General features: G+C 50.1%; 1 protein-coding gene across 1 annotated transcript in view; it reads right to left on the bottom strand.

Moving 5' to 3' along the window:
* Nucleotides 1-7,554: 7,554 nt before the first annotated feature.
* LOC111143978 (ariadne RBR E3 ubiquitin protein ligase 2) overlaps nt 7,555-13,643 on the bottom strand; it is a 50,130-nt gene continuing 44,041 nt past the window's right edge. The window contains exons 10-16 of the mRNA XM_022498024.1: nt 13,521-13,571; nt 13,410-13,431; nt 11,300-11,451; nt 10,344-10,487; nt 9,659-9,727; nt 8,202-8,285; nt 7,555-7,977 (exon numbers count right to left, since the gene is read on the bottom strand). Of these exons, the coding sequence (XP_022353732.1) occupies nt 7,906-7,977; nt 8,202-8,285; nt 9,659-9,727; nt 10,344-10,487; nt 11,300-11,451; nt 13,410-13,431; nt 13,521-13,571 (594 nt within the window). The 3' untranslated portion in view covers nt 7,555-7,905. The remainder of the gene's footprint in view (nt 7,978-8,201; nt 8,286-9,658; nt 9,728-10,343; nt 10,488-11,299; nt 11,452-13,409; nt 13,432-13,520; nt 13,572-13,643) is intronic.

Here is a 13,643-nt window from a genome sequence, read left to right as displayed (position 1 = left end):
CGGGTCCACGCTGGAGTTTCTCTTCCCGGGGTGGGTAACTGTCAGGAGGAGAGGCTCGCACCCCAGGGCGGAAGCCGGCCCCTCCCCCACGCGCAATGCCGGGGCACACAAGAGCAGCACCATTAAAGGAAACCCCATTGGTACTTTCTCCGTCCCCTAGTTAAGATGCACTTCCCTCTTCCTGGAAAAGTATGCCCTGCATTTTCTTGTTCCCGAGAGTGGGGTGACAGCGACGAGGCACTGCCGAAAGATGACTCAATAATGCGGCGGTCTGGGGCCGCCGCGGAGACCGACGACTGCGCATGTGATCCTGTAGGGCCCGCAGCTTTCCGCACTGTTGCTCGCCAGCTTAGAAGACCAAGAATGCCTTGGAGTTCCGCTCTGCGACCTCACAGGGAGGCCTATAGGAGTCAGGCCTTAGGAAGGAGCGGCCTGATGTTCAAGGTCGCATAGGTGCATAGACCGTATCCAGTCTGGAGTGGTCAGACGTGATCCAGTCTGGAGTGGTCAGAGAGGGCTTCCTGGAGGAGCCCTGGCACCAGGAAGCTCAAACCCCTAACAACCTGCGGAACTCAAAAACGTTTCTTGCCTCAAAGTTGGCACAGGGAAAGAGGGAGAAAGCCACTTTTCTGTGAAAGGGGGACTTTTCTATAATTGAGACACCATTGCCTCAGAGGATACGTGGACAAGATTGAGCGCATTCAGGGTGGTGTGACTGTAGTCGCCTCAGAGGAAAAGAAACTCAAATTATCACCAGGTATGGAGGAGGGAGGACATACCAGCGGCCCAGTGCCAAAGCCTGGGCATTTTCATGCTCCCTGCTGTTTTAGGGCTGGGTTATCCTCAGGCAGTGATGCACGGTCCCAGGGCAGAAGTCAACCCCTCCAGGTGGACAGGCAGACAAGAGCCACACCGCTGAGTCAGGTCTCACTAGTGGTTTTCCCTTTACCCTGTTAACAGCCCCTTCTCCCGCCCATTTTCTTCCAGAAAAATGGAGTCTGCATTTTCTGGTCTCCCCAGGGCAGGCCAGGGGCTCCAAACGCAGGCCCATCTCCTTCTCTTGGAGATTCTACACACAGTGGCGGATTTCACCAGTGCCCGAGCACACGGGTGCACCCACTCATCCAGCCACCCTCAGTGACCATGTCAGTCTCCTTGGGATACTACAGAGAAACACTGCCCAAACAAAGGAGACATTCTGAACATGTCTAATGAGGAGGAAGAGGGGGAGGTGATAATGGGAATTGTTAGGGTTCTGCCGAAGTCGGGATGCTCACCGACTGGCACCAGCGGTCCAGTATTCTGCTTCAGATCGAGTGGGAAGCCACACGTCTGCAGGTAACCAGGTGAGCTCGGACTCCCTGTGCATGGAAGTGAATTCTGAAATGAATTCTGAAGCCCCTGCTCCCTGAAATGAATTCTGAAGCACATACATACATACGTTCATACATACATAGAACGGCCACAAAAGAAATGTTTCGGATTCAAATGGAAAAAAGTCCTATTACCAGCTTAGCAGTGTCCAGATTTCCTGCAGCTTGTCTTTAAGCCACTCTAGTTAGGTCCAAAGTCTCTCAACATCCAAGTACACAGTATAACCGGAGCAAGTAAATTTCCCCCAAATCATATTATTCTCCTAATTTTTTTCTCATATTCTTCTTCTTTTTTAATCTCCTAAATTCTTTTTTTTTTTCATTTTCTTAAAAGATTTATTTGACACAGAGAGAGCATAAACAGGGTGGAGCAGCAAGGGAAGAGGAAGAACCAGGCACCCCACTGAGCAGAGAGCCCGATGCGGGGCTCGATCCCAGGACCCTGGGATCTTGACCTGAGCCAAAGGCAGACGCTTAACTGACTGAGCCACCCAGGTGCCCTCTCCTGAATTCTTTAATGCGAAAAACACCAACCAAGTCACAGTTTTACCAAGGATGTCATGGTTTTCTGGTACCCATGAATGAATGTTGAGACCATTTCCTCTTTAGCCTTTTTTTTTTTTGAAGATTTTATTTATTTATTTGACAGAGATCACAAGTAGGCAGAGAGGCAGGCAGAGAGAGAGGAGGAAGCAGGCTCCCTGCAGAGCAGAGAGCCCGATGTGGGGCTCAACCCCAGGACCCTGGGATCACGACCCGAGCCGAAGGCAGAGGCTTTAACCCACTGAGCCACTCAGGCGCCCCCCTCTTTAGCCTTTGTCTATTATTAGGAGCGACTGGGTGGCTCAGTCGTTAAGCATCTGCCTTCGGCTCAGGTCATGATCCCAGGGTCCTAGGATCCAGCATCAGGCTGCCTGCTCAGCGGGAAGCCTGCTTCTTCCTCTTCCACTCCCCCTGCTTGTGTTCCCTCTCTCCTTATGTCTCTATCAAATAAATAAAAGTCTTTAAACAAACAAACTAGGGGCGCCTGGGTGTCTCAGAGGGTTAAAGCTTCTGCCTTCGGCTCGGGTCATGATCCCAGGGTCTTAGGATCGAGCCCCACATCGGGCTCCCTGCTCCGAGAACAGCCTGCTTCCCCCTCTCTGCCTGCCTCTCTGCCTACTTGTGATCTCTATCAAATAAGTAAATAAAATCTTAAAAAAAATCTATAATTAGATCACCACAAATCCTCAGGTTCCTTATTTTTCTAAACCCCTTTCTCTCACATTCCTATCTCCTGTATCCAGGTGACTAATCCCCACTGCCATGCACAGCTCCTTCTCTCACTCATCACCAGACAACAGAAGGCAAGCCTGCTGGGGCACGCGGGTGGGGGTGTGGAATGCTGTCTAGTTCTGCTCCACCTGCTGTTGGTTGTGGGAATCTCACAACCACATCAAAAACTGGAACTTGGCCTTTTAAAACCTATGGCCTTTTGGCTGCCTAAGGGCCATAATGTTTCTCTTTTTAATTTTTTTAAAAATTTATGTATTTATTTATTTTTTAAAATATTTTTATTTATTTGACACAGAGAGAGGTCACAAGTAGGCAGAGAGGCAGGCAGAGAGAGACAGGGAAGCAGGCTCCCCGCTGAGCAGAAAGCCCGATGTGGGCCAGGCGCCCCTGTTTCTCTTTTTTAAATACTCCACACCCAAAGTAGGGCTTGAACGCATGACTCTGAGGTCAAGAGTCCCATACTCGGGCGCCTGGGTGGCTCAGTGGGTTAAGCCTCTGCCTTCGGCTCAGGTCATGATCTCAGGGTCCTGGGATCGAGTCCCGCATCGGGCTCTCTGCTCAGCAGGGAGCCTGCTCCTCTCTCTCTGTCTCTCTGCCTGCCTCTCTGTCTACTTGTGATCTCTGTCAAATAAATAAATAAAATATTAAAAAAAAAAAAGAGTCCCATACTCTACCAACTGAGCCAGCCAGGCATCCCATTTTAAAATTTATTATTTTGGGGTGCCTGGGTGGCTCAGTGGGTTAAAGCCTCTGCCTTCAGCTCAGGTCATGATCCCAGGGTCCTGGGATAGAGCCCCACATTGGGCTCTCTGCTTGGCTGGGGGCCTGCTTCCTTCTCTCTCTGCCTACTTGTGATCTCTGTCAAATAAAATAAAATCTTCTGGGGCGCCTGGGTGGCTCAGTGGTTTAAGCCGCTGCCTTCGGCTCGGGTCGTGATCTCAGGGTCCTGGGATCGAGTCCCGCGTCGGGCTCTCTGCTCAAGCAGGGAGCCTGCTTCCCTCTCTCTCTCTGCCTGCCTACTTGTGATCTCTGTCTGTCAAATAAATAAATAAAATCTTAAAAATAAAATCTTTAAAAAAATTTTTTAAAAAAATTATCATTTATTTTATTTATTTTTTAATATTTTATTTGACAGAGAGCTAGAGAGAGAGCACAAGTAAGCAGAGCGGCAGGGAGAGGGGGAGAGAAGCAGGCTCTCTGCTGAGTAGGGAGCCCAATGTAGAGCTCGATCCCAGGACCCTGGGATCATGACCCGAGCCGAAGGCAGAGGCTTTAACCCACTGAGCCACCCAGGTGCCCCTTATTTCCAGTTTCTTTTTTTTTTTAATTTAATTTTATTTATTTATTCGACAGAGAGATCACAAATAGGAAGAGCAGCAGGCAGAGAGAGAGGGGGAAGCAGGCTCCCCACTGAGCAGAGAGCCCGATGTGGGGCTCGATCCCAGGACTCTGGGATCATGACCTGAGCTGAAGGCAGGGGCTTAACCCACTGAGCCACCCAGGCGCCCCTTATTTCCAGTTTCTAACAGCAAACACTTTTTGTTTTACCAGCAGTGGTAACCTTGGGCAAATTACTTCATATTTTGAACAGCTCAGTGATGTGCACTGTGACAGCACCTACCTCATGGGGCTGCTGTGAGGACTAGGTGGGTACAGGCTTAGTCACTATTAGTGTGATTGTCTTGTGGGGACGGAAACCGACCTAGGCCAAGACCAATAGCCGTCCTCAGTACCCAAAACAGGGCCCAGTACAGGGACAGTGCTCTGATGGCTGTACCTGGAGACAACATGGAAAATCCCTCCTCTAGACTTTACTAGAATATGCTACCTTCTCTTGTTCATTTTTAAATATTTTTTTAAAGATTTTATTTATTCATTTGACAGAGATCTCAAGCAGGCAGAGGCAGAGAGAGAGGATGAAGCAGGCCCCCTGCTAAGCAGAGAGCCCGATGATGCGGGGCTGGATCCCAGGACCCTGGAATCATGACCGGAGCTGAAGGCAGAGGCTCTAACCCACTGAGCCACCCAGGCGCCCCTTAAATAGATTTTTTAAAGGTTTCATTTATTGGAGAGAGAGACCACACACCATGGGGAACAGCAGGCCAAGGGAGAGGGGGAAGCAGGTTCCCCACTGAGCAAGGAGCCCATTGCAGGATCATGACCTGAGCCAAAGGCAGGCACTTAACCGACCAAGCCACCCAGGTGCCCTCTCGTTCATTTTTAAGATCCCTAAGAGTATAGTGCCAAGGCCATGGTACCCTGCCCACTGATCTGCAATAGTGACTGACCCTTTAGTCCTGGGTCTTGCTGCCTCAGGGATGTTCACTAGTGATGAATTCCATCTGTGTGCCCCATGCTCTGGAGGCTCTGAGAGGGTAGAGCCTGTGGATCTTTTGCACACAATGGTATGCCCAGGTGCCATGCATGGGGCTCAGCACACCGGAGGGCCAGGAATGAGCAGCTGTGGAATTGACTGGCAGTGTCTAGGGCCTCTCTGGCCTTGCCTGTCCCGTGCACACTGCCCACAGCTTTGGAGCCTTAACCTCTGAACTATGACTAAAGTTGCTGTCACTCTTGCCACAAGTGTGGACCCACTCAATCCAGAACCCAAACTCCACTTCCTGTCCTCAACCCTTGGGATTAAACTCCACACACTTGGGTTTCTGTCCAGAGTCCTAGCTTCGTAACTCCAGAGTCCCTGTGAAGCTCCCCCCGCCCCCCGCATACTGTATAGCCCTAAGCTCCCACGTCTGCTTTGGAGGGACCCAGGGGGTTTCTGAATGAGGGACTCGGGGCCTCTGTAGGAGCTGTGGGGCATTCCCACTAGTACTCGGCCGCAATCCCAGGATCTCTTTGTGGGGCGAATGGTATGGCCTGCAACCCAGGGAGGGAGAAGAAAGTAAAATCGGGCAGGATATTCTCCTTCCCTCCGTAGATGCCCTTTCCTCAGAAAGCCAGACACAGCAGGAAGGCAGAACAGAGGCCTCTGGGACCTTCACAGCTCTCTAGAGGAGGGAGCTGATCAGCAGGATGGCCCTCAATTGGTGCCCACTGGCCAGAATCCCCTGGGGCGTTGGTTCAGGAGGTTACCTGGATCCTTGGAAGGAAGACTCTACACAATTTTATAATCCGAAACTTTATTTTGAATAAACCACTCAACATTGAGCAGATGACGTTGCCTCAACTTTTTCTTTGAAGAAAACAAAGATATTATGGTAAATTCATGAAAACACTGTGCCTTCCTTTATCTTCTATTCTTTGTAGGGCAGAACAATTCTGCCTGACCTTTCCCATCTTCCTGATGATGTTGGCCAAGGACAGCCCCTGGGGGCACTAACGGAAGCTCTCCACAAGTCAGGGGCTGCAGGCTACAGTCTGGGTACCAGTGCACCATGTGGTAGCTGTGCAGGCCGAGAACTGCCCAGGATGTGATGTAAGGCACAGAGCTGCAACGTCTCTGCCATGGCGGTGACACAGGAAGGACCTGACGGAGTGGGCAGCACAGACACCCAGCCCCAGGTCCTGTAGCAGATACGCTCCTCCTTCGGTGAGCTCCCCGCCATTCAATTCTGGCCTCATGTGCTGCACTTCTAACTTGTTCTCCTACTCCACCCCACAGTCCCTCCCTTGAGGATGACAGGAAGAGACAAAGCCTGGGTTGGGACTGGAGGGGAGACAAGGAACCTGCAGCCAGCCGTGTATCCCATGATCCCAAGAATTACAGCGGCCCTCTGTCTTCAAGAGTGATTCAGTTTACAGCTAACATGGTCCCTGGGAAACTGCTGACTGAGGTGAGAATGTCTGAGTATCAAAGGACTTCCTCTGGAATATTCACAGACCTCCCAAGCAACTCTTCCAGGAGGTGAAGGAGGCCCTGTCGAGTACAGACAGCTCTGCCCCCCTCAGAGTGGGGGCAATGAACCAAGCCACAAAAACCCCAGGTATCACAGATGTAACTTTTAGAAGGCTCACAGAACCAGGTTCAGGACAGGCAGGACACCAACCAATCACCTGTTCCTTTGCACTCAACTGTGCAGAAGCTGGCCCTCTCCTCCAGCCAGCCCTTCCAGCATAGTAGCTGGGACCACAAATCCAGGACCCTCCTGGCCTCAGACTTCCAGACCCCTGAGCAGCCACTCTGGAGGAGAACACACTCCTGATAACATGAAAAGCACTTGTGCAAACAAGGCCCCTGACTCCGGAAGACCTGTGCCCTTGGGTGGGCCATGCTGAACTCTGACCCTGAAGTGCACCAGAGACGGTGTAGCAGCACAGTGTCAGGTACACACAGCCGTGTGTGAACCTGGTTAGTTATATCACTGGAACACTGGCACAAAAGAAAGGACCAAGGTAAAATGAACTTATTTTGGGGAATAACTGCTTTTAAAAGTAGATCTCGATCTTTAGGAGACAAGAGGAAACACTGTGCTGAACTCATGTCCCCACCTATACCGTTATGGTCTCTGGCCTCAGTGGCCAGACCCAAAGAAACCTGGAAGAAAGATGAGCCCACAGACACACAGAGCCATCAGAGATGACGACACCCTATGACAAGGCCCCTTTCTGTATTATCTCCTCACTGCAGGGTAAGGCAGGTACACCCGACCACAAAGGGTCCCCAAGGACCAGGCAGAAGGCATGATGTGATTCCCTGCGCTCCATGCCCGTTACACAGGCCAACTCAATTGCCCACCGTCTGCCACCCACGCTTTTCCCTTGAGACACCAGCTGTGGCCAAACACATGAGAATCTGGAAAACAGAGACCACCCTGGGGCCCTCCTGCAGGAGACACTCTGAGGCAGGGTGGGCAGGCAGCATGTTACATTCTAAGTAAAATAGCTAGAGGGTAAAACACTCCAATGCCAATTTATTTTTAAAAAGGGTTCTGTAATTCTATGGTTTGTCTTTTTTTTTTTTTGTATAATTATACAACCTTTGAAAATTACATAAGTTGTAATGATCTAATACTATTAATAGTCATTCAGAAAAAACTTTCCCTCCCTCCCAACAACCATCCAGGGGGAATTAAAAGTCCTGAAAAGAGGCCAATTCAACATGGCCTCTACCCTGGTAGAAACAAAAAGCGAAAAGATGAGAAGAAAACAGAAATGGACTAAGATGTGTGGCCAGTGTCTGTCAGGAGTGGGGCCCGGGCTGCTGCCTGAGGTGGTGAAAGGCAGGGCCTGCCGCATGCAGTTCGGCAGCCGGGAGGCCTCGCAGCCACATCGTCCTCACTCCGGCGCGTCGGGTCCCAGTCTAGGTGTCATGGAAGTCCTTCAGCAGGGTTCTCCTCCGCTGCTCTGCTATGTGCATCTGGTTCTCTAAGTCCTGCACCAGGGAAGCAAGACGGTGCTTGCACCGCCCAGTCCCGAGTGCATGGAGCAGCCAAAGCCACACCCACCACGTCAGGGGCTTCAAGGGGACAAAGGCACTGCCCTTCCCACCCTTCCCTACAGAGCTTCCGGTCCACATGCTAACAACCCTGTCGCCTGCTAACAAGCTGGATCTCCCTGGCCTGCAACAGAGGCACCAGGAAGGAGGGAGACACTTACCCCTCTGTCATAGCTGTCTGCGCGCTCCACCTTCCACGACAGGTTCTCGATCTCAGCCTCCAGCTGAGCCTGCTGGTATTCAAACTGTATGGGCAGAGCAGGAGGGTCAAAAGGAGAGGGGCTGCAGCCGGGCCAGGGCCTGCAGATGGAGGGGCAGACGCAGCACCTGAGGCTTGTATGAGCTACAGACAGCCCTGAGCCGGTCCTCAGAGAGCAGGGCTAGCTCCTATCGCCAGAGCCAGAATCCAGTCAAAAGGCTACCTGAAGAGCGCAGCCAGGCGGCAAGGCCACACTCACCCTCCAGCCCGAAAGAGAGGGGAAAAAGTTAAGCCACTGAAGACAGTATTCCCCACATACAGGCAACAGATGCTGCAAAAACACGTCAAAATGGGTATTCACGGACACGGTGTTCGCGGAGTACTTCCTTTTTCCAGCCCTTCTGGAAATCAAGTCTTAAAAATATTCAAACCATTCGACTTAGTAATTGTACATCCGCTGTACATTTATACACAAAGTGTTCCTCAACATCTTATGGTAATGAAAAACAGCAACAACGAACGCCCAAACTGATGGGACGACCATGTAATGAAACATTTATGCACAGGTTAAAAATGGTATTTAGGGGCGCCTGGGTGGCTCAGTGGGTTAAGCCGCTGCCTTCAGCTCAGGTCATGATCTCAGGGTCCTGGGATCGAGTCCCGCATCGGGCTCTCTGCTCAGCAGGGATCCTGCTTCCCTCTCTCTCTCTCTCTGCCTGCCTCTCTGTCTACTTGTGATCTCTGTCAAATAAATAAAATCTTTAAAAAAAAAATGGTATTTAGTAGCCTGGTAATAGCGGCAATAATAAATGGTCTAACAACAAAATGGCATGTATATCATTAACAGTAAGTGTAGAAATAATTTTAAAAGGCTGAAAAACGCTAACAGTGGCCATGTCTTTTTGGTGGGATTACGGATGATGCAAATGTTTTTCAGTTTTCCAACATTTAAACAATAAATGTGAACTACTTTATCATCAGGGGACATGACCCATATCTAATATAGAAAATTAAACAAAGATATAAAAAAGCCCACTATAAATTAGGAACGTGCAAGCTGGGTGTCCTCCTAAAGCATGGGTGCCAGCCTCCCATGTGGCCACAGAGTGTCCTGTAACTACGGCCATTCAGGAGCTTTGGTGTATCTGCCTTGATATTACACAAAATGCCAGGGCCTAAAGTCTATTTTAGAGAAGTCTAAAGGAGAACTGAATTTTTTTTGAGAGAGAGAAAGAGAGCGAGTGAGCACATATGCACACAGGGGTCAAAGAGAGAGCGAATCTTAAGAGAGCTAACTTTTAAAACTGACAGTTTTGCCCTCCCAACAACCCGGGTCTGGTCCCCACTCTCTTGGAAAGTACGGGTAGATAAGGGTATCTCTGAAGCTAAAGGGCGGAGCACAGGACTGCTTGGCCTTACCAGCTTCTTCCTGGGTCCAGACTCCATGTAGTAGGCATACGGGTAAGTGTACTGCAGGGTGTACCGGCACTGGAACAGAAGAGAGAAGGCACGTGCACATGTGACCCAACCCGCACGGTCTCTGGTGGCTTTCATGATTCTTACCCTACCACGCACGTGAGCCTGGCTCTACAGGTACAGGCTCAAAAGAAATGACGCCAAACCAATCAAGGATGAACTGGGGGACAATATGGGAAAAGCTGAAACAGAAATGGTCACAGAACACACGGTTCCTTTTTCCAACTGTGATTTATCACCAGCAGCTGCCTCAATGGCTCTTTCCTCGAGTCGGACATCAGAGTCCCCACATCTATCTCGACACTTGTCCAAAGATAATCTCTTAGTTTCTTCGGAGTGACACGTGGATAGGACAAAAGAAGAAGGGCTCTAGTTTCCCCTGCACTTCCTTCCCTGTGGCTGAGGTAGTGGAACTCTTCTTGGAAATCCCCTGGCAGCCAGCAGCAGGCTGGGTCCTCAGTGGGCACAGCCCAGGGAACGGTGGGCCCAGAAGCAGAAGCATACAAAGTGATACAAAGTGCTGGGCTCCCCTGCCCCCAAAACTGTCTCCCACCCTCCCATCCTCAGACGTCTGGGCCTGACAGGGCCAGGTGCTGGGCCAGGGATCAGAAGAGGGAGGGGTACAGACCTTGGCCAAGAGCTTGGCTGCATTCTGTAGGTACTGCCAGTCGATCCACGTCCCCAGATTATTCATGACTCTCTCCTGAATCTTCTCATGAATCCGCTGATAGGTCTGTGCCTCCAGCTGCAAGCTCTTGTTGTGGTTTTCCCACTACAGGGCACAGAGAAAGGTGTGCAAGTCCAGACGGAAGTTCAGAACAGACACCTTGGTTGGCACAGCATGGCCACAGCTTCATCTAACTTATGGGGACTGTGTGTTCTTGAGAGGGCAGGAGGAGGACTTTTTCTTCTTCTTTATAACAATTTATTTATTTGGGAGAGAGGGTAGAGAGCACACCTGCAGGGCAGGGTGGAGGAGCAGAGGGAGACGGAGAGAAGCAGACACCCTGCTAGGTGCAGAGCCCAATGTCAGCTGATCCCAGGACCCTGAGATCATAATCTGAGCCGAAATCACTAGTAGGCTGCAACCAAGACGCTCAGGCTCTCCAGGAAGGGGACTTTCTCAGACCATACTACTGACCCTGTCCTAAGCAGCGCCTGCCATTCAGGTCACTCTACCATCTAGGGCAACAGGGCTTCAGCCCTGAGGACGAAACAAAGCTGGGTACCCACTGGTCTACTGTGCTTAGCAAAAGCAAATGTGCCATACTCTGTGGGCTTCTGAAGGGTCCTCCTGGGAGGAAGTGCCCTCTGAATCTGATTAAGTTGGTACCAGATGTAAAAGACCACCTGATGCTCCCCTCACTGTCTTTCAACCCATGATTCAAAGAGCGCTGTTGGTCATGGCTGCCCTGTGGAGCCCAAAAGCCACATTTATGGAAGCATCACTCAGATCCACTGCAGGAGCTCCTCTCCCTGACTTCTGTGTGCACGTACTGCACACCAGTCCCTGGGAGTTCTCCCTCAGCAGGCCAGTGGGAAGAAGCCCACTCATGAGGGGCAGTTTCCAGAGAAGACGCCTACCCTCTCAAAGTAGAACAAGTACTTCTTGAGGGCCTCCCTGGCCTGTGCCTGCTGGCTCTGGTTGACAATGTCGGGGTTCTCCTTGTACCGACTGCACTCATAGTACTCGCTGCCGTGGGTCTTCCAATCTCCTAGACACATCCAGCAGAAGTCTGCAAAGAATAGAAAATGAGGCATTTACACCCACAAGGTAAGCCGACATTCCTCCAAGAGCAAAGCGGTGGGACAGACAGATCCTGTGAAAGGGTAGAGGGGTGGGGGTTGTTACCTGCCCACAGCTTCCTATGGGTGCCTGTTTCCAGGAGGAACGTGCACCTCTCCTGACACATAACACTGTCCCTATAGCCCTTCCTTGACACTAAGTACAACAGCCAGCAGATACTCTGTTCCGTAAGCACATAAGCTTTGTACCTTCTTAACCCAACACGGGAGGGTGCTGACTGTACAAGACCACTGGTGTGCTGTGTCAGTGCCACTGAGAGAAGCAGAAACTTGTCCAATGAGGCCCATCTGGCCATCCGGAACACAGGTTTGCCCTGACTACCTCCCACCCTCACAACGCCTGTCCTAAGAAGATTTTGTACAAAACTTAGGAATAAAGGCTTTCACCTATTTTGTCATTTCTTAAAAAAAGAACACTTCTATAAAACCAACAGCTACCCAATAGTTCCTACTCAGAATTATGAGTCTGCTTCTACACTGAGGAAACCAAGAGGTAAAAATAAAGATCCACCAAAAATAAAAAAATTATAAAAAAAACAAAACCCCACCAAATATTAAAATAAAAAAAAAAAAAAAAAGATCCACCAAACATCCAACATTTACTGCGGTCTAATGGCAGGTGGCCAACCACAGTTCCGTTGATGGCCAGATCTCTAGCCTGTCTGATGTATATCCTATCTCTGACAAAGACCCTGATAGGGTTACGGTAAACCCTGTTTTCCAGGATTCAAGATGGTTCACTGACTTCTCCAAAGGACCTCTTATAGAAAATCTGGGGAGGCTAAAGCCAAACTCAGAGACCCAGAGTTCGTTCTCTTCTCCTGGGAACCTTCACCAAACAGCAGCAATACTGCTATCCCCTTAATCAGCTAGGTGCTGCTTGCTCGTGTCTTAAACACTACTGCAATGCTTAGGGTTACCTGTAGAGGTGGTCAAACTATACAGGAATGCAAGGGATGGCAGCTAACTCTGGGTGGCAAAGGATGGGAAGACTGTGGGGAGGGATACTCAGGGGACTTCTTGGGTACTAGGAGTATGATGGGTACCGGGGTGTTCACTTGCCATTTTTCTTTAAACCATATGCATGTCTTATGCACTGTTCTAAGTGGATGATACACGCCCCTCTCACTCAAACACAGCATGGGATACCACTGAGGAAATATGCCACTACCCACAGCCTGACTTCATGCTATACTTCACCACCACTGTTCCCTTCTAATTCCTTGTCATGTCCATTCTGATTATGGTGGGCTCTTGGGAAAACAGAGGAATACCATTAGATGAATCCTTACAAAGAGAAACCCTCAGGGCCTTCTGGTCAGCACTGAAGCTGCGATGTAGGAGACCTGTTTGTACATACTTTCTACTTGAACAAATTTCTTTACTGCATCCGACAGGAAGGAAAGCAAAGCCAACAGGTTCCATGTAATAAGCTACTCCTGATGGATGAAGGCGATCTGAAAAGCTGTATCAAAAGCCCTTGTGGAAACTTTGCAAAACCTCAAAGGAAGACTCTTCTGTGACTCCCGCCAATAAAACAGCCTGTTCTGAAAGTTATCTGTAAGGTAGCACAGATAAGCCCCCATTACTTACCTGCCTTGGCAAAAATAAAAAGAGCACACTAAATCTTCTTGGATGACTGAGGATCATGAAGGTCTAAGAGTCATGCCAACTGTGACTTCTATCTGTGTCAGCAAGATGGCAGTGAGATTGTAAGAGCACCAGAAGAGATAGATAAAAGATCAAGGGCTGCTTTGGGCTGGGTACTGTGACCGCAGCTGCCCTTTGTCACTTCACTACAAAAGCACTCACTAAACAAGCCGTGGAGGCCCAGCACACGAAACGCAGACTGTGCCCCTGGGCCTCGTGCACCACACCTGGAACTCACCGTGTTTACACTTGGAGCATTGCTGTCAGAGGGAAACAGAAGAGAACATGTTAAGGGAACGCTGACCAAAGGCTCCACGGCACATATGCAAAGGGTACGGGCTCTGCTCACCATGTGGTTGCAGCCTCCATTCTTCTCAATGCAGATGTTGCACTTGGGACACTGAGGAGACAGAAGGGCGCCGTTAGGCTCACACACCACCAGGCCGGTTCTAAGACAAATTACACAAAGCTC

Source organism: Enhydra lutris, unplaced genomic scaffold (genome assembly GCF_002288905.1).
Source record: "Enhydra lutris kenyoni isolate GAN:26980312 unplaced genomic scaffold, ASM228890v2 scaffoldscaffold10, whole genome shotgun sequence".
Classification (NCBI taxonomy): domain Eukaryota; kingdom Metazoa; phylum Chordata; class Mammalia; order Carnivora; family Mustelidae; genus Enhydra; species Enhydra lutris.
This window is presented reverse-complemented; position numbering and strand designations above follow the sequence as displayed.